The sequence below is a fragment of the Cervus elaphus genome, chromosome 13 (genome assembly GCF_910594005.1).
Source record: "Cervus elaphus chromosome 13, mCerEla1.1, whole genome shotgun sequence".
Classification (NCBI taxonomy): domain Eukaryota; kingdom Metazoa; phylum Chordata; class Mammalia; order Artiodactyla; family Cervidae; genus Cervus; species Cervus elaphus.
The window spans coordinates 48513597-48534538 of record NC_057827.1 but is presented as its reverse complement, the minus strand read 5'-3'; the positions used below and the strand labels follow the sequence as shown (position 1 = coordinate 48534538).

The 20942-nt window shown below is 39.0% G+C and overlaps 2 protein-coding genes across 10 annotated transcripts in view; one reads left to right on the top strand and one right to left on the bottom strand.

Annotated features, from left to right (window-relative positions):
• The window catches only part of RALGAPA1 (Ral GTPase activating protein catalytic subunit alpha 1), a 216638-nt gene extending 202948 nt beyond the window's left edge, over nt 1–13690 (top strand). For 5 of the 9 annotated variants that reach the window (XM_043921232.1, XM_043921230.1, XM_043921237.1 and 2 more), the window contains 3 exons: nt 3483–3607; nt 10444–10446; nt 12352–13690. In XM_043921232.1, coding sequence (XP_043777167.1) covers nt 3483–3607; nt 10444–10446; nt 12352–12500 — 277 coding nt within the window. In that variant the 3' untranslated portion in view covers nt 12501–13690. Of the gene's footprint in view, nt 1–3482; nt 3608–4210; nt 4242–10443; nt 10447–12351 lie in introns of all 9 variants that reach the window. The other 4 variants (XM_043921231.1, XM_043921238.1, XM_043921234.1 and 1 more) reach the window with 3 other exon arrangements.
• Nucleotides 13691–15686: 1996 nt separating this feature from the next.
• Nucleotides 15687–17379, bottom strand: INSM2 (INSM transcriptional repressor 2). The gene has a single exon (XM_043922236.1). It carries the CDS (start codon nt 17376–17378, stop codon nt 15747–15749), a length of 1632 nt encoding a protein of 543 aa, XP_043778171.1. The 5' UTR covers nt 17379; the 3' UTR covers nt 15687–15746.
• Nucleotides 17380–20942: the final 3563 nt, after the last annotated feature.

Genomic DNA, 20942 nt, shown 5'->3' with positions numbered 1-20942 from the left:
GTAGAAGGAAAGGAGGATTAGTGGATAATTATATTGCTGTGATTGCAGCACCTGTGTGTTATTTCTTTTGATTGGCTAGTTCTGTATTAAAGATTCCTACCAGACAAAAGTCTCCTTCATCAAATGGCTTTTCACTAGCTAGTTTTGGCTTCGGTTGTTTTAGATTTGCAACAAAAACTGTCTTAATTCAACTTAGACTTGTACTTTTAAGTTTTACTCTGAATTTGTAAGTATGCCATCACCTTTTTAGCATCTCACCCATTTCATTTGTAATTTCAATGCCAATGGCAACATACAATTGCAGTAGGAATATAGCTTGAATTGTTATTATCCATCAGGTTTGTGTAGGCCACTCAATTTGTAGGTACTAATAACTCTTCCCTAGAGAGCTGCCTTTTAAGGAATAAGTGGGTAACCTATTTTAAGGACATATAGGAATTAACTGTTTTGGATTATGGTTACCATTGCAGATGCTAACATCACTGTTTAGAACTTTATAATCATCTTAGTCACAAAAGGCTCCTTGTTCGTGGACTCAGGATTATGGTTTAAGTACTTCGAGTTCAGTATATCACCTTAATATATGTTTTCCAAAGTAAAAGGAGAAAAGATGTAAGTACATAGATTGGGTTGCTTTGATATTATTGTTTGTGCTTTTTTTATTTGACTATAGCAAACTTGGAAAATTAGAAAGAATTTAGCTTTTAGAATGTGGTTTACTGTAGTCTACTGTTACTAAGCTAACAGTATTTTCTGAAAATAATCCCCCAAAAGTAAACTGCAGACATCACCATTACAGTTTTTCATTTAAATTCAACCATCAGTGATTGTTTTCCTTCACTCTGCCACCTATACTTGAACTTTAAAAATTACTTAGTAAGGATTATTACCTCTAGTGATTTTTTTTTTTGCAATTTTATTAAATACATCATGTGGTTTTTCTATAAAATGAATACATTATGTCTAGATAATTTTAGTTTGTATAGTTTTATTATTGAAGTTTCTTGAGAGTTTTATGAATCTCCTTTTATGTAGTGAAATAGAATTACACCCCAAAATGTATCTTCTCTGGATATTCATTTCTTGTCCAAATAAATTTTACTACTTTGGAAGTATTCTGCTTGCTTTAGAAATACTAAATTTGCTTTCTCTCTGCCTAATTTTTGTGTAAACTCTAAATATAATAAGATAAAGTAAAATATTTCATTTATAGGCCCTCTGAAAGTAGAGCATTTTAAAAGCAGGTAGGTGTCTCCACCCTACTTTTCATGAAGCATTTTACCCATTCAAGCAGACTTTTAAAAACAGCTTGTTTTGATAGCAGACTGTTCTCCTGTGGGCCTTCAGCCTTTGCTTCCTGGCAGCACCTTTGGTGCGAAAAGAGAGTGATCAATTGGGAGACTATCAGTGCCAGCATGCATAGCGTGATAAGTTAACACACCACTGGGAATTTCTAGGGCCCACCAAGATACTTCACTTCTAATGTGCTAACAAGCTCATTTTTCTACCTCTTGCCTCTTCAGTTATTTTTTTTCTCAGAAGAGCTTAGAAGTTGAGTGCATCAGGCATAATGAAAAGCTCTGTAGGAGGGAGAAGCAATAACCCCATTTTTCCCTTTTCAGCCAAATAGAAAATTAGTTTCTGGTAATACACAAAGGCCAGTATTTTTTGTACAAGGGGCACTGCTGTGAATCAAAGGACTCTATTAACTGCAGAAAATTCGGCAGCTGTGAATCTCCCCCAATGAAAAAAGTACTTTCCAACAAGTTGTGAGATATGTGGTATTATTTAGATTGAACCATCAGTTTCATCCCCTTTCATTTATAACCATATACTCTCTTTTAAAAGTGTGCTATATTACTTTTCTGGGTTAACACTCAAAAAGGTCTGCATGATCCTTCTATAAAATCCTTACTGCTGATCATTTTAATATAGCATCTTTTCCTGTTGCTACCCATTGCAGGAGTGAAATTATTTTGAAGTTCAGTCTCAGAAGTGAAAATAACAGATTACAAGGAATTGGAATTAAGATTATTTGAATATTTGATACATAAAATGTAATATAAGAGATTACTCAAGTCATTTAGATGGCAAAAGACATCACAGTCTTAAGTCAAGTGCATAATGAATATAGACTTAACTTTGTTTCTCTCAATAATGCCTCGTAAATATAACTGGCTATGGGATCTCCCACTGAATTAACATTTTAAATTTTCTTCCTCTCAGAATTTTTTCTTGGTCTTGATTATAGACCTGGTCTACAGTTTAAAGAACTGAAGAACAAAAATTGAATTGCAATTTTAAAAAGAAAGAATAATGAATTTTGAGGGTAAAATATTAAAATGGGTTTTAGGGAAAATTCAATGAATGGGGAAGAAGAAATAGGCAGATTTTTATTATCTTTCATACTTATTTATATGTTTTATGTAAAGCCTGCAAATATAGCACACCGAGTACAGCAGGAAAACTTTCAAAAGTTGTAGAAGAAAGGTTAACGGGTTTCTCAGTTCAGGAACTGTACGACATGAAGTCAGCGTGTGAGTTTTTCCTGATAATTGTATGTTGCTGCCTGCTGCTCTGCATTTTGACAGCCATTTCCATAGTTGCTTTCGTGAACAACAGAAATATTCTCTCTCTTTCTCGCCTTCTCTGTGCTAACAGCACAATCAGGCCTGCTGAAACAGGAAGCCTGGAGTGGGTTGTTCAAAAGCAACAACACTTCAAGGTACTGGTTGCTTGTCAATAATATCAGAGAAGAAAATGCAGTGAAAGGGAAGTACAGTATCTTTCTGTCAGTGTCAGTGCCCTGTAGATGCTTTTGTCAGACAGTATTTAGGAGTCCTGTGGACTCTTTGCAAATATTCCTGCCTGTTTCAGTGTTATAATTGACTGCATGTTTTTTTCTGACATACAGATTCAACTGTGTGTTTATCTTAACTGCATGGAGTTATTCAAGGATTACAGCAACAGTAGTCGTCCATTCAAAATGAGAACAATTGTTGGGAAAATGCAGGGATTTAGAAAAAGAAGAAGATATGCAGGAATTTTTCACAATAAATCATTGCAAAGGAAAAATAGAATTTCAGACATAGTATTTTAAGCAGCATTATAATATTTATCATGTGGCTTTTCAGAGTACATCTGCAGATCGAAGCTGCTTAACCAGACAAGATGAGCCTAGGCGGCCCTGGTAGCAGTTGAATCCTCTTCCAAGTAAACTGTTAACCTTTCTTTCTTCCAACAGTTTACTGTTAGTTATATTCTAATAAATGTATCCCTGTTAAGCTACCAGGTATAGTGGTGTCCGGAAGAGTAAACTTATGTTAACAGCTACATTTTTTTACTCTTTGTGATATGCAAGAATAGTTGGCGAATGTATTTATCAAGTAGTAATGGCTTAGCAGTGATAGGCCTTTTTGAGCAGATCTGTTCTTTTCTGATGTAAGCTGCACTTAAGTTCAACCTTAACTGAAGGAAATCAGCTATGAGGAGAGAGCCCGGTATCTGCAAACGATTGTCCAGCACCATTTGGAACCAACGACGTTTGAAGATTTTGCAGCACAGGTTTTTTCTCCAGCTCCCTACCATCATTTACCATCTGATGCCGGTAAGGTTAAAAGCAAGTATTAGTTACTGGTCATTATTCAAACTTGAAATGCAATACCCTTTTGTTCTGAGAAAAAAACAAAACTCTTAATGAAAAACTTACTTGAATACAATTCCAGTCATTGAAGTATAGATATTTTTCATCATTATTTTCATATTTGGCCTATAAATTTGATTTATACTTTCTTTTACCTAAATACAGTTCCTTTAAACATCAACGGTCTTCATTAAAAACACATACACTACATTTTATCTTAGCTAAAGGGCAGTAACAATTATGTTTCACAGAATCATTGCTGAAGTATCTGCAAAAGAAACACAGTTGAGCAGGCACTCTCAGATTTGGAGGATCAAATTTTATGGCCAAGAATATTGCCTTATCATCTCTGATTTTACAAATAAAGTTAAAATAACTGGTCTAGATTTAGAAGTACTTAACAGAGTAAATTATTTGTAATATTTGAAGATTATAAGAGGGTACTGCATTTTTACAATTAACTAATTTTTAAGAAATCAGTAAGAAAATAAATGACTCATGGCCTTCCTATCTGTAATACTTTGCACTCCTTATGATTGTTTCATTTATTTTATTTTCCCTCTTTAGATCATTAAATATCAGTTCTGTTTATCTGAAGGTAAGACAAAGTGTCACACAAAACACCCTTTGTTCTTCCCCCATTTCCTTTTTTAAAAATTAGCAAGCACTAAGCTTGTAACTCAGTTAATAAGCAAACTTAACACTGCCCTGGTTCATACTAAACATTTCAGAAATTGTCACTAAATTTCTTCCAGAATTATACTTACTAACCTAGGTCTGCATGAATCACTAACATTGGTTCTGGGATAAAAATAACTAATAATAGAACCCTTGGTTGAAGTTAGTTACACCTTGTTGTATTGACCTTTTTATTTCTCAGCATGAAAAAGTAGTCCTACTGAACTGAAATGGTGTGTCTGTATTTTGTAATGTGTTGCATTGTTATTGGATATCCTCACTCATCAAATAGTTATTGTTGTGTGCCTTACACTGTACTAGGCACCTGAAATACAAAAACTATTTTAATGATGCTCAAGGGAAGCAGGAAAAAAGAATACAGTATACTTGAAATTCATTATAACAAGCCTTCAAATTCTCTTTATACTATATAAGTTTTCTTTGTATTAAATAAGTTTAACAGGCACAGTACTTTTCTGGACTAATTGGCTTGAAAAAAAATAACAATAATTCTCAATTGAGGTTTAGTCTGTGAAATTAAAGTTTCAATTCCTGTCACCATTTAATTGGCTATTATAAAAATAACTTTACAAAGAAACTTGGAGCCCTTTCAATTAATAATATAAAATACCTAACAAAGAGAAAATTATATTAGACTGGGTTCGATCTTTTGAAAGATTTAAAAAGTCTTAAGGTTTGCTTCGGTGGATTGACACTATCTGAAATTACTCAGCTTGGCATTAAGAAAGATGGTAAAAGAAAGATACTAAAACTAATGAACAACAAAGTAAAAACTAGTTAAGTATACCTGGATATTTCATTTTTAATAGAATATCTGATAAAATATCAGACTACATTATTGAAATAGACATGAACACTTTTGTGTATCATAGTTGAACCATAAGTTTCACAAGTGAAAATATTGATAAGACCATGTTCAGACTAACTTCTCCCCTTAAATGTATACAGGCTGTCGGGTTTTATGTTGTAGTTGTTTATTAGCTGGAGTCCTTCATATTCCTGTTGTTAATGTTTTTCTTATATTTTATGTATTATCCTGCACATTTGACCAGATACATAATATGGGAAGTAAGTAGTATTCTCACTTTCTGAGACTTGAGGTAAAGGATGATGATACAGCAGCCAACTCAAGGCTCTTTGGTCAATTTGGGGGTGAGGGGGTTGTGGCTGGTCTTAGTCGCAGCTTGCAGGATCTAGTTCCCCAACCAGGGATTCGAATGAACCCTGTCCCCCACATTAGAAGAAACCCAGAGGTCCCAGCCACTGGACCACCAGCAAAGTCCCTGGTTAATTTTTTTTCTAATTGTCTTTGCTTTTAGGAACCATTAGAAACATAACCTTGAATTTTTTTCAAAAGGTCTTTTTACCTGTAAATAACTTTTCCAGTATTACTGAACACATTTTTATGCTTTTTTACAGACTTGAATAGTTATGAAAGATAAAATTTTTATCAGAGTAGTTTTAAGGTGGTTTTTTAATGTGGACCATTTTTAAAGTCTTTATTGAATTTGTTATAATATTGTTTCTGTTTTGTGTTAGATTTTTTGAGCGCAAGGCATGGGGGGTCTTAGCTCCCCGACCAGGGGTGGAGCCCACACACCTACACTGGAAAGCGAAGTCTTCGCCCTTGGACCCCCAGAGAGACCCCATAGTGGTTTTCAACTCAACACAATAATATAAAAAAGGAAACATTTACCCGTTTACAGTAGCAAAAACATGACATCTGAAGAATGATTCTTTGCCCCAGTCAGCGCAGATTTTGATTTTCCTGTCACAAACCAACTCATACATGCAGAACTCCCTTTAAAGTTATAAGTTAAAGTATAGAGAGAAGATATGGGCCACATAATAGCCATATGGACCTGACTTATGGTTTGTAAAAATTGCATAGTAGTGTGAAGATTTTTAGGTTCATTATTACTTTTTAATATAATGAAAAAATTTATTTGCCACACTAAGGAAATGGCATTCAGAACTGCAATTGAGAATCAATTCAGATAGCCTATGCATACCACATCTATATAAACTAATACTAATCAATACAATAAATTGAAATTATGTTTTAAAGGAATACAAGAATGATAATCATATAAAGGATATAATTCTGTTCCTTCTAGCCAAACCTGTAATATAATTCTATTCAGTAGAATAGTGGAAAAATACTACTATAAGTGTACTTAACTTGGCTCAAGCTTATTTAATACCTACTTCCTGTATAACAGTAATTTATCAGTTGTGATGACATTGAAATCCAAGGAGGATTTTTCTAGGTAATTTTTAGTATTATTTAAATAGACATGAAAAACATTTTTGGTGTATCATAGTTGATCCATAAATTTCATAACTATATTTTCTCAAAATGGACTCTGTCTGTGGCAGTAGACTGATACTTAAGGGAAATTATTTTTATCCCTAAGGTCATTGAGGGAGATATCGTGCTGTCACACATTGTTGATCTTCCATAACCACATTAAAACATTATTAGATTTCTCATGTCCTTTATTTTAAAAAAAAATTACAGGAAAAAAAATCCCTTTATCTTTGTGAGGCATGTGTGTGGAAAATATCAAAAGTTTTACAGTGACCTTCTTTTTTAACATCTTAATATTCATGAACACCTCTCCTCTAGCTCTAAACTTTGAAATTACTCCTCTTCCTGGTCAGATTATATTGGCAGTTCAAAATCCTGATATTTTCCCCTAATGTCATATTATCTTCTCAAAGTAGCTCTTGTCTTTTCTCCCCCACCTCAGGTCTTTTCCAGTGTTACGTTTTTTTACTATCATCAGCCATAAGTATTTTTGAATACATTCTGTTAGTAGCATATCTAGAGTTACCTCTAATACTCTATTATTTCAGTTGAACTAGTATTAGATACCTCCCTTTGGATTTGTTTCTCTACAGATTGTTAGAAATTTTAGTATTTTAAAAAGTAAAGGGTTGATTGGTATTTGACTCCCTCTCACTTGCACATATATACATACATATATACATATACACACACATATACATTACAGTTGACCTTTGAACAACATGGGTTTGAACTGCACAGGTCCACTTACACATGCATTTTTTTTTCAGTAGCAAATATTACAGTACTGCACAATATTAGATTGGTTGAATCCATGAATGCAGAACCACAGAATCAGAGGAACAAGAACTACCTACCTATAGGGAGAACTGCATATATAGAGGGCTGACTATAAGTTACAGGCACATTACATAGAGAGTTGACACCCCTAGTCCCCACATTCAAAGGTCAACCATATATACACATAAATATATGTATATCTACATATACATACCACTTTGTATAATTACCTTTAGAAAACATATAGGTTCCTAAGTAAATATTCTAAAAATTTAAGTAATAAGATTCAAATAATCCAAATAGTGATTAAGAAGACCTGCAATAGAATCTAATCTTTCTTCATTCCAACCTCAGTTTTGCTATTAATTCATAAAATCTATATTGCCACATGTAGATGAGACAGTATCACAATTGTCAGGCCCATCTCTCTGAATCTTTCAATGGAATGAATCATCAAAATTTAGCCATTAAAAGTTTTCTCCTTTTCCCAGACTTTGAAATGATCTAGAAGAAAAGATTTTAGCTTTTCAGAAGATAGTTATTTTATATATATGCTAAGTATTATTTGTGAGTGCCAATAGAAAATCAACTGCCTTTGACATATAAGCTATACGTTTGTTTACTGTGTTTTTAAAAACAAATTCCTAATGATATTTATTTATCAGTAGGTTAGCCTCAAATTAAAAGCAGCCAAATATATTCTAAGTATTTTGAACTTAGAAATTTGGCTTGTATGTTGACCAAGAAGCAGATAATATTAATCTTAAATAAAGTCCATTAACCTTTAATAACAATAATTACTAGGTTCAGTTTTCACATAGACCAGTCATTCAGATATAAAATTTGTGTAATGAAAATAACAATAATTGAACAATCACTGTGCATCCTCTCATTGAATCTCCTATGAGATGAAAACCAAAAAAGTTTACCCAGTCACCTGATAGTCAGAGTCTGACTTCAGAGTGCACGGTCTTAACTACTATAATTATTAATTTAGTCTAAATATTTTCAGTCCCTTCTTGATATTGAGGGAGGAGAGAAATTGCCCAGTAACCTGTCATGTTTGCAAATTAGAGTTTGTTAAAAATTTTTATTTTGAAGGCTCTACTTTTCCATCCATTGAAAAATCTTCATTATTTTTTATATAGTTTTAAGGTTGCCATGGGCGAACTATGGGCTTTGGAAGTCAGACTGATCTGGATTTAAATCCTAGTTCTGCTGTTTATTATCTCCATGAACTCAAATGAATTCATTTATCCTAAACTGGCGTGCTGCGATTCATGGGGTCGCAAACAGTCGGACACGACCGAGCGACTGAAACCCAGTTTTCCCATTTGTAAGGAGATAAAATATGACAAGTTTAGACTGATATGTTCTCAGTCTGCAATAATGGTAGTTCTTGAATATCTTAATAAGAAACCTCATGTTTGCCTGTATTTCTGTGTTGTTTTATTTTAAATTACGTGTTAACTTTATGACATTCAGTGGTGCGTCCACACTAATCTTAACCACATATCTACTCCTTTAACAATATTAAAGCAGTAAGATTATTTGGGTAATCTGTTCTTTAACAAACGTTATATTTTGTAGGAATATTAACATAAAAGTGGATAAATTCTCTATTTTCCCCCAAACTAAATGGTTATGTTCTCCACATTTTACCAATTAACATTTTGTTATTGGTCATTTTCTTCAAAAACTATTTCTAGTTTCTATCCCGTCTTTTCTAATCTTCATCTGTTTTGATTTAAAGTCTGTTAAGTTTTGCTCTTATTGTAGTTTTATTGTATACCTGCTATATGTCAGGGTCTTTGCATTTGTAGGCATTCATTCCCACAACTTTGGAATACAGCTAGTATTGTCTCCATTTTACAAATAAGAAAGCTGTCTCAGGTTAGTTTGCCCAGTATCCAGCAAACTAAACTTGTCATTTAACTTAGGTCTGTCTAACCCATGCCTGTGCTGTTTCTAACATGACGCTACCTCTTAGTTCAATATTATTTAGAATTGCTTTCAAAGTCACAATATTTTTAAAGGCATCATTTAGTAGCTCCAGTAACTTTAGCAGTTTTAAATGGGTCATACCTGTCAGCAAGTAGTGTAATCAAAGCCACAACAAATAACGATCCATTAAGTGCCCTTTTATAATCTTTATAGATCCCCAAAGTCATATTCTTCATGTTGCTTGTAATAAAGTTCATTGTAATCAGTGTACAAAATATGAATCAATATATTGTACCATCAAGATACAGACACCAGTCTGTGTGAGTACTGTAAAAACATTAGTAATAGATACATTTTATAAAGCATAGGAGCATATATTTTTTAAACTTGATACTTGAGAATATGTTACTGATAGAGATAAGTCAGTATTCTTTATGACTCAGGTGACATAAGTCAATACTTAAAGTAGGATGTGAAATGAAGTGCAAGTATCACATTATTCTTTAAATCTAAAACTGAGATCTATCCACTATCAATTATTTATGGAATTTGGGTATGCTGAGTATCTAGCACAAACATCATTTGCTAAAACGTGAGGAGGTCCTAATAGCTCTATACCACACACACACTAAAAAGTCCGATTTGACTCAGTTGACTGAAAGGGGTTTCACCTTGAAGGCAGTAAGGGGGATGTAGAGGAATTGCGGTTTTTGAAAAAAAATGTTCTTTGAATTTGGCATACTCTAAGCAGCGTTCCTTTCTGTGATGATGGAAATGTTCTGTGTCTGCACTGTCCATTAGGGTTGCCACTAACCACTTGTGACAGCTAAACAATTTAAAAGATGCTCCTTTGCATCAAGGAGCCAAATTTTAAATTTTCATTTAATTAACTGTAATGTGGCTATGGCTACCATGTTGGACAGTACAGCCCGAGAGAATCTATGATTGAGTGACTAGGATAACCTGCCACCAGTACAATGAACACTTTAAAAGGTAGATGTTTATAGAATTTCTCATAGACCTTTTTTTTTCTTTTCTTTTTTCCTATTTGAACTTGTTTTGTTAGTGGGTAAGTATAACATTTGAATGTACAAGCATTTATCCATTGTGAAACTTCATCACCCTAACACATTGCATGCCCAATTGTATTTCATAATAAAAACCTGATTACTGTCTTCTCGGCTCCTTTGTTAACACCTGTAAAATTCTGCACTATGTCGCTCATATCTGTTACCTGTCTTCTCTTTTGTTTTCTCACTTCTGCTCGCTACTCCATTTCTTCATTCACAACAAAGAAAGAAATGCAGTGATAGTTCTCTTCCTCCCAAAACCTCCACTAGAAAACATTGGCCATCTCAAGGTAAACAGACATGGGAAGGCCTCTCGTGACTGGCCGGAAATAAGTATGCATTACCCGAAAAGCATGAGCTACTGCTCTTCACCTTCCTTCTGCCATCTGTCTGCAGTGCTCCCCTAAAAAGGGCCATGGATTCATATTCTGTAAGATTTCCAGTATGGGTCCAGTATGAACCAGTTCAGATCTTTGGGAAGAGTAAAGGCGAACAGAAGTACATGTCCTTCTTGTATTTTGAAGGCCAACCTCATTTCAGTTAGAAAAGAAAGAATGTTGGAGAAGTTACTTTGAAAAAGAGGGCAATTTACCTGAATTAGGATTAGTGATGAAATATTTTTTCCTTGACAATATACTTGTTTTTCCTTGACAATATATACTTGTTCTTGAGTATACTATTTGACCTTGAAAACACTTCGAAGTGTTCTACAGAGATACATGCTTAATTTTCTAAGACATCTCAGTAGGATCTGTACCCCTTATAGAACAGTTTTGTTTCCTTATAAATATTCATAACTTAAACTTAGGCACAAGTGTTTCATTATATGGAAGTAGTGGTATCAGTATTCCCAAGCTCAGGGTGTCAGTGAGGAGCTCCAGTGGCTAACAGATGTGCCAGAAGTTTCCTACAGAGTAAGGAGCTGGGTCAGTTGAAACCTGCAGCTTGTGTCATGTACCTTTGTTTGTGACACACATAATTTTTATGTACATAAAGGAAACCTGGATTAAAGTGCCTAAAAATATACAGAATTTTTAAAATTTTGTTATTTGCAGATTTTTTTGTTTATTCAGGGGTTTTAATTTTTAATGAAATATTTGAGTGCCTGTAGTATGCAAAGTTCTGTAGTACTGCTGTAAATTAGAGAATCATAATTCATAGAAATAACATGCAAAGGTGAAGAACTGCTTTGTACATGATATGAAGAATTTTCCAATTTTGCTTCTTTTAAATATTTAAATCTACTGACTCTACTGGTAACTACAGAAGTTTAAGAAAACAAGAGCATTACTTATCTCTTCTAAATTGAGACATTTTGAGAGAGCAGCTTTTTCTTTTTGAACTGACTTTCAGATGAGAGATCGTGTCCTCACCCTCCTCTCCCCCCAGAATTTATCTTGTTCCTTCTTAAAACATATTTAAATTTAACTTCCTAGCATGTTTAATTGTCTCATACTACTAAGTTCCTTCTGGGAACGTTTGGTGCTGTTTTATTTTCCAGTTTGAGCAGTGAAGGCCCTTTTGTTGATTATATTCTGTACCCGAGAGATAGGTATGGGTCCTTCTCACCTGCTTCTTAAGCCCTCACATGCATGCTGATGGTGCTTTGGATCCCTGTCCTTTCTGTCCCAAAGATCTTGCTTCCCATTGCTTCTTCCGGGGAGCTCTCTGGTTGGTTCTGGTTCTGGAAATAATAATTGGTGTTTTCTGGCTACTATGATGACATGAGCCCACCAGATCACTGGGTTTTAAATAAAATACTAGTAGACTGTTGTAACAAGCAAATCTGGGGCTTGCTCTTTCCTCTCAAAAGGCCTCACTAAGGTCTTTGGCTCTCTAGCAGAGAAGTTACTCTTGTAGGAGAGCCAGAGGATTTGCACTAATGCGCTTGCTGTTTCCCACAGGCTCCTACCCAGAGATCCTACCCAGTGAAACTCCCACAGCGGCGCAGGTAGACGGGGCCGACCTGGCCTCTCCAATGTCTCCTCGAACGAGCAAAAGCCGCATGTCCATGAAGCTGCGTCGCTCCTCTGGCTCCGCCAATAAGTCCTAAGGAGACAGCAGCCTGGCAGTGGCCACCAGTAGCCACCTTAGCATGAACATGGCGTTAACCCTTCCAGGCTTTGTGTTTGCCGTAATATGCATGTTCCTTCCTGAACATTTATTTTAGAAAACACTGGATTTCAATAATTTGTAACTTAGTATTTTAGATTTGGGTTGTTTATTTCCCCCACACTCCAAGCTGCCATATGAGGGAGGAAGGGGTGAAGCTTTATTCTACACCCTTTACCTTCCCCTGATAATTATGTCTAAGTAGTTTTACTTTCAATTTCATAATTAACTTTGAGCCAAAATATAATTGGACAGATAGCCTCATGATTTTATCATGCCCCATTACAACCTTATGGCTCAGTAAATATATAATTTTTTAATAAATGTACATCTTTAAACATTTGTAAAGTTGTGGCAAAAGTTGCAGATTTGTTAATACACTTGATGTGTATGGATTATTTATGTTATCAAAATAAACCACTTAAAATAAATGGTCTTTTAGCATCTCAAGTTCCAGCTGAAATAATTTTAGCATTACCTTTTTCTTCCCAAAGCAGTGTCTCATTTCTTGGCTGTGCAGCAGGTGATGCCATGACATATCTAATAACCAGAAAAATCACTGTGCTGAACTCTGATTCATGTTTAGCTTCCAAATATTTTTCTAATGTTTTGCTTTTTAAATGGTATCACTGTTAAATGCCACTTCTGTTTTGAGATTATGGCCCCTTATTATTGGCTGCTGGACCCTGGTATATCTATGTTCTTTCTTAAGTACCAAAAAGGGAAGAATGAGGTGGGGTGGGTAGAAAAAAAAAGAAAGAAAACTTTTCTAAGTGTGTGGCTTAAATTATGTATATTATTTTAAAAGAAAAGGGAACATGATCCAGGAGTCTAAATTAATCTAATATTGTTAATATTGAACATGCAGGTGCAGGTTGGTATACATTCCACCCTCCAGAAATATTTTCCTACAGTAGATAAGCTGCTCACATTTTGCTCACATTTTTTTTTTTGAACGAGCATCTCCTGAAGAAATATGTAGCATGACATTGGTACTAACTGCATGTGTAAATACATCATATCGGCAAACTATAAAATATAAATTATGTATCATCATTCATGTAGTATCTACAAATTTGTAACAGTGGAAAAAAGATGGTATTTAATAATACAATAAAAATATTCTTATCATTTTGTGTTCATGAGTGGTCTTTTATATTTTTTCAGACTTAATAAGCAGGGCCATAAAGCATAAACCTAGGTTTATCTTAGCTAATCATGAAAAATGAATTTTAATTCTCTTCTTGGATACACCCCAGTTTATTTCTCAGAGATCCTAACCACAGTTACTAAAAATAGAGTTTTCAGTTCCATAGCCTCTCACCAGAAACTTCCTCCAATGCACTTGGTTAAAGCATCTGTTTATCTCACCCTCATGCTTCTTTACTTAAATTTTACTTTTTTTGGTAATATATATTCAGGAACAAAACTTTTTACGGTTTGTAAAGGAAGCTATCAGAGTTCCTATGCACTTAAAATTTTGATTTCCTTATAAATAAAAACAAATTCCTATGAAACTATGTAGAAAACAAACTAAAATTCCCATTAAAGCTTATATAAAGGATAAACATGGATAGAGAGAGCCCTGGGAACAAGATTAAACAATATAGACAGTTTCCCACAACCAAAGTGAAGAACTGCAAAAAAGATAAAATAACCTACTTACAAATTTCTATAGTGCTTTTCCTTTAAAAAAGAAAAAGTTAATGGTTTGATAATATGTAACAAATTGAAAACACTAAGGTAAAAATACTGAAGTTAATTAGCACAGTTAACATTTTACTCATCTTCAAATAAACTATTCACTAACTTTGAAAAAGAAGAAAATATTTAAAATATTTTCTGTTGACATTTTTGGGTGATAAAGTATCTTTAATATTTGAAGAATAGTACATATCCCTTGCTTTTTGGAGTTCAGTCTATGCAGCCATACTTCCAAGGAAAATCTCCCATTTATGCACCATTATAATCATTTACAAAATATAATTTCTCTTTGTATTCCGACTAAATGGGTCACCAAGATTACTGCCTTTGGGGAGATGAGAAGTGTGGCATTTAGAAACAGGCTGTGTTCAATGGGATTCTTTAGACAAACACAGAACACAACAAAGCACCAGCTATGTACATTTATTTGGTAGTAAGCATCTTACAAATATGGGCTACCTGTCCAGCAGTACTCAGCCAGTGTTCCAAACTCTGGCTATTAGGGCACAGGTACAGAACGCATGCTAAATATGGTTTACAAAAAGAAATTCAAAGCCAGGTTGCTGCTGAAATATTGAATGAATTGCTATTCATTTTCATAGTGGGTTATAAGTATTAACATCTTCCTTAAGCTGAACATATTGTCATATATAATACACATTATAAGATTTACAACAGAAGCATTCAAACAAGTTGGATGAAACCCTGCTAAAACTGAAACTTTAAGAAATGAGTTCTCTATTTCCCAAAAGCTTATATTAAAGGTTCCTGAATACTGCACACAAAAGGGCTAGAGGTGAGAATCTGGGAGGGGTCTCAACTCCTTTCAGTAAGAGGTGTTATTCCCCACCTCCAGACACTAGCTTCAGAGTGGACTAAGCATCGAGAAAAGGAAAGTGTACAAGGAGATCTCCACATCACCCAAAAGTTTGCAAACATCTTAAATTTCCTGCCCACAGACACTGGTCTTGTATTCCCCACCCACCCAATGTAAGTTTGGCAACAATCACATAACTTTTAATTCACAGAATATACAGTGCAAGACATCTGACCCTATTGAGACAGAAACTACAGAGGCGCTTGCAATGGCTAGAGGAAAAAAAAAAGGACCTCCACTTTTGGTAGCTAGAATCCTTTGTAGAGACATGGCACGCACTCACTGCGACTTTCCATAGGAATTACAAGTCATATAGGATTCGTTGGGGTCTCCAGAGTTTGGTGGGGGCGCGGAGAATCCTATCTTGTGAGGAAGATTTAAAGCTGACAATTCTTGACCGGGAACGCTTATACCATATACATACCTGCTCTAGAGAGAGATTTTACATTTCTCTGTCCGCTCCTCGGGCGGAACATGGACACTATTGAGAGTTTCAGGTGAGAAAATACGGAAAGAGGGTAAACTCGCAAGTTGAAGGAAACCCCACAGAAACCCCCAGGATCGTTTCCTCCGCGGCCCACCTTACAGCCTTCCTCGTCTCAGCCCTCAGCAGCCCGGCCGCAGCGGCATCTGCAGCAGCAGTACCTGCCGACTTTCTGAGGGGTGGCACTTACTGACGTGTCGGGTCAGCCCCGGGGAGCTAAAAAAAGTGGACGGGCAGTGCTTGCACGAGAAAATCTGCTGAGCACTCCCGTCGGATGCCCCGCCTGGGTTCGGTGCATCGGGAGGCGCCCCGGCCAGAGCGGGCAGGAGCAGCTCGTCGCGGACCGCATGCCACAGCCGGTGTTTGTCCCTGATGTCTGCCGACGGGAAGTGCGCCCCGCACAGCGGGCAAGCGAAGGCCAGGGGGCCGCCGCGTTCCGAGCCAAAGCCGGCCCCGAGCGCGCGGGCCGAGCCCGCCTCGTGAGTGCCCAGGTGCTTGCGCAGATAGGCTTGGCGACGGAACTTTTTGTGGCAATATGGGCACACGAAGATCTCGGGTCCCCCGACACCACTAGCACTGCTGGGCTCAGGCACCCGGCGCCCCAACAGCCCCGCCGTATAAGGGAGCGGAGGCTCGGGGTGGGACAGCACCTGGAGGCCGGGCTGCGGGGCGCTGTCCTGGTGCTGCTCGTCCCCGGAGCTGTCCCTGGCCCGCGGGTGCTGATCTGCAGTTCGCTCCGCCCGGCTGTTCTCCTTCCCCTCGGCCAGGAAACATGCGACAGTCCTGGAATCTGGGGAGGACGACGACGGGGGCAGCTTCCCGTCGGCCGAGGAGATCGTGGCTGCATTGGCCGCTGCGGGACGTGGTTTGTGCCAGCGACGATGGGAGGCGAGGTTCGCAGGGCAGCTGAAGACCTTGTCGCACTCGGGGCAGCGGTACTCGACGCGCACGATGCGGGAGCAGCGGTGCTGAGCCAGCGCGAAGGGGTCTGCGTACTGCTCCTTGCATAGCTGGCAGATGAACTCCCCCAGCGGCGTGCGGCTGCCCCCGGGGCCCCGGGACGGCGCCCCGGGCTCCTCCTCCTTGATCTTCAGGCCCAGAACAGGGGACGTGGTGACTTCATCGGCGAAGCTCAACTTCCTCATAGCCTTTGGCTTCTTGACTCCGGCGGCCGCGGGCCCAGATGCGCAGCCCGAAGGAGCCTTGGCGCGGCGGTCGCCGCCGGTGGCCCGCTTAAGGGGCGCGGGGTCCGGATGGAGCGCGGGCTCCGGGAACGGTGCCCGGAGCGGCAGCAGGAACTGCTCCCCCGAGGTCGGTGCAGCTGCTGGTGCCACCGAGCAGGAGAAAGAGGCCACGGCGGCAGCACCCCCGGGGAAGGACTCAGCAGAGACGGGTGAGCTGAGGCAGCGCTCCAGGAACGCCCGGCGCAGTTCCACGCCCGCCGGCTTCGTGGGGCTGGGGCTGGGCCCCGGACCCTCCCTACCATCCGCCCGCCACTCCACACCTTCCCGCCCGCCCGCCGCTGGGCTCACCCTAGCCGCCCGACAGGATGACCCTGACAGTTCTCGGGCCGCCTCCTCCTCCAGAGTTGGGGGTGCCTCCCGCTCCACACCGGGCTGAGGGGCACTGGAAGCCTCCTCGGGGAAGGGCGGCGCCCCGGGAGGTTCCAGAAGCGGGAAGACCCGCTCGGCTAGGCGCACTCGGTAAGAGCCGCCCGTCCGTTTAGTTCTCTTTACCAGAAAGCCCCTAGGCATGATGGAGTCGGAGCTCTCAGGGGCAAAGAGTGACAGGGGCGCCGCGGGGTCTGCGAGAGGGCGAGCACCGCTGCTGCCAGAGCTTCGCCGCGGCCGTCATGCGTCCGCCGCCTTTATAGCTGCGACACGGGCCGGGGGGCCGCCGGGTCGCCTTCGGGCTGGACCAGCCAATCAGGAGTGGGAACGGGCGCGGGGGCGGGGCTTTCACGCGACTGGGCTCGCGCGGGTCGGCCAGGCGGGAGGCGGCGCGGGCCCGGCTTAGCTGCACCTCCTCCCTGCCGCCCAACGGGTGAAGACGCTAGAAGGTAAAGTGCGGAGCGTGAGGAAGCTCGGTGCTCCCTGCCTCAGCGGCCTCCAGGGGCCGTCTGGGGTGCCGGGCGGAGAGGCCACCTCACAGCGCCCTCCTTGCGGGCGGGACTCCGCTGCCCCCGCGTGGGGGAGGCTGATGGAAAGCCACCCCCCCCCCCAACTTTGCAGGAGCAGAGCTGAGAAGAAGGGCGCCGGGCCGCAGGTGCCGGGGAGGCGACGGGGTGGGTGTCAGCCGGCGAACGGGTTAACGTCCTCTGCTGGTATCGAGCTGATGAGAAGCTGCGACAGAGCGGCAGGGCGGCTGACTCCACCGCCCTGTGCCTACACTTGACGGTGGGAGCACGTCTGCCATCCAGTATCGATCGAGGCTGCGCGCGTCTGTGATACTATGAGAATTCATCTGGGAAGAAGGGCTCTCAGTGCGGGAGAGCGTGCGTGCTGGCAAGCCTCTGGAGCTCAGGACGCCAGCAGGTTTCTGGGCCCCGGTCCTCGGGGCTTATGAATGCCTCCTCCCCATGGGAATAGGAGCGGGGAGGGGAACACAGGATCTAATTTTCGACTGTCCTCAGATAAAGTGCTTTCTCTGTTCGCACCTTCCACTTGTACTACCCAGAGACATGATAGTGCCTAACTGAACTGTTTAGCATGGAGTAGATTGAGAAATACTGGTGGAATCAGGATTTCTTCTGCTCCCCTTGTGTAAGAGATACTTGGCCAAAGATGTGCTATGGACCTTTAAAAACTCAATACATTTTCATCCAGCACTGTTTTCAGCACTAGAAAAGATCTGAAAGTTTGTGATACTAGTTGAACTATGAAAAATAATTAGAATATCTATGGCAGATACATAGTAAAGTGCCCCAAATCCATGGTATAGACAAGTACAATCAGAGAATAGGAAGGGAAAAGAACTGTGTGTTCAAGCCTCCTCCCTAAGTAAAATTGGAGAAACAGACTGAGCCGATATGTTTTCAGAGTAGACTGTGGCATAACAGATCCAGTCATCAATAACACATTTTGTCTTCCTTCTAGTGCATGAAGCATTTTTGCATAGCATTATTTGAGGAAAGATTTGGAAGTAATTATATATTTGTTAATCAGCGGCTATATTTTGTGCATTCTACTTAAGTAATCTCCAATCTTTCCACAAACACAAAACAGTAGATATTATTCTCCTTTTATGATGAGGGGACTGAGCCACAAGAGAAGTTGTGTCACTGGCTGAAGTCACCCAGAGCCCGGAATCAAACCAAGTTCTCGCTAATTCCAAAGCTCAGACTTTCCACTAGACCAGTGTCTTCAAACTATTTTTTTTCTGATCACATCCCACATTAAGAAATGTTTTACAGAACACACAGGTAACTGAAACAAAAGTTTTACAAAATAACATTTACCCTTAACTAAGTGCAATGCATTTTTGTATTTTCTATTCACTTCTATTTTATTTTTTTAAAATGCTAGTCATAGCAAACGAATTTATTTGATAACTCACTAATGGATTAGGTCCCAAGTTGAAAAAAAAAAAATCATTATGACGTCTCCCATTAAATAGCACGAAACCATGCAAAATTAAATAAAATAAATAAACCTGATACTTTATGATCAAAATTAATATTCTGAATCACTACTTAAACTATTTGAGTCCTTTAGTTGTGTAGGTAAGCTTTGTTTTTCGAATTGCTTCTGACATGCCACTTTATGTATGATTTCTAACTCAACTTCTCAATTTTTGTCCTCTTATTTCTCCTAATGACCCAGATACTGTATGGTTTGGAAAATTGAATATAAGAATTTTAATACTTTAAGACAGCCCCCTTTTTTTGGGGGGGTGGCTTTTCATTGGGTGCATAGTACTCTGTCAGAATTGCTGTCAATCATATGACCCAGCATTTGTGCTTCCAGGTATATACACAGAAGAATTGAAAACAGAGACTGAATGACACGCCGGCACACTGATGTCCATCAAGATGTAGCGTTATCCACAACAGCACAACAGTGTCCACCAACAAACACACCAAAAAAATGTAGTATATACAACTAACGGGGTATTATTCAGCCATAAAATGAACTGAAGTTCTGACACATACTACAACATGGGGACTCTCAAAAACATTATACTAAGTGAAATAAGCCAGAGACAAAAAGACAAATATTCCAAGATTTCACTTACACAAAATGTCTATAATGCTTATTGAAAAGAATGCTTATCCTTATTTTACTTAAATGAAATATCTAGGCAAATTCATAGAACTAGAAAGAAGATTATTATTGGTTGTCAGGGGCTGCAGGAATGGGAACTTATAGCTTAAGAGGGTTATATAATTTCCTTCTGGAGTGATGGAAAAAGTTTTACTAATTAATAGTGGTGAGAGATAGACAACGCTGTGAATGCAATTAATGCCTAAACTGCACATGTTTAAATTTAAACAATTTTAAATTGTTTAAATGGACACTTTTGTTATATATATTCTCTTTTACCACAATACAAATTTTCACACACACACCAAACAAAAAAGAGTGGAAGGCAAAACCATGGCATATGAGCCTGTGGAAAGAATATAAAGGACTAGGTCATGTAATCTGGACTTAATTACACAGGACAGGCAGAGAGAGTCACTTAAAGTTTTACAGTGAGGGAGTGACATTTGCTTTTGAAACTGCATAATGGATAATATCTTTGCCTAAAATTTCTGCCAGAGAGAGAAAAGGAAACACAGATAAAGCAGTCTCCTCTCCTCAGTCTTTCCCCTTTCTGAAAATATGGATCTATTTTCTAGGGGAAAAAAAATTATGGAAACTTGAAAAGTCAGAAGAGCAGTTATAAGGTGAGAATACTTAGTGAAGTGATTGGCATAGAGCTGATATTCAATAAATATTTTTTGAATGAATGTTGCTGATTGTTAAATGGCTAGTGAGTGTCTATCCATCTATCCAAGCATCCTTCCATCCCTCCTAGCTTCCAGACGTCCTGTCTTCTTCCATCTGTACAACTATTCAATCAGATCAAGTAACTGCTCTGTAATCTTTCTGTGATGGTTTAGAAACATGGTGTTCAAGGATTGTCTTTATTTTCAGATAAACAAATTCATGGAGAAGAGGGCCTGGCCTGTACTATTTCTATTCCTGACCACCATTTTACAGAAATCTACCCTGAAATTTCTGGTTGACCCAACGGACATCAGCATCACCCAGGTTACCAAAGGGTTTGCTCCTGACCCATCCTCCTACCAGCTCTGCTTCATCCCTTCCAGGGAA

What these genes read in the sequence shown, in the direction of transcription:
- INSM2 (XM_043922236.1), bottom strand. Translation starts at nt 17,378, where the DNA reads ATGCCTAGGGGCTTTCTGGTAAAGAGAACTAAACGGACGGGCGGCTCT.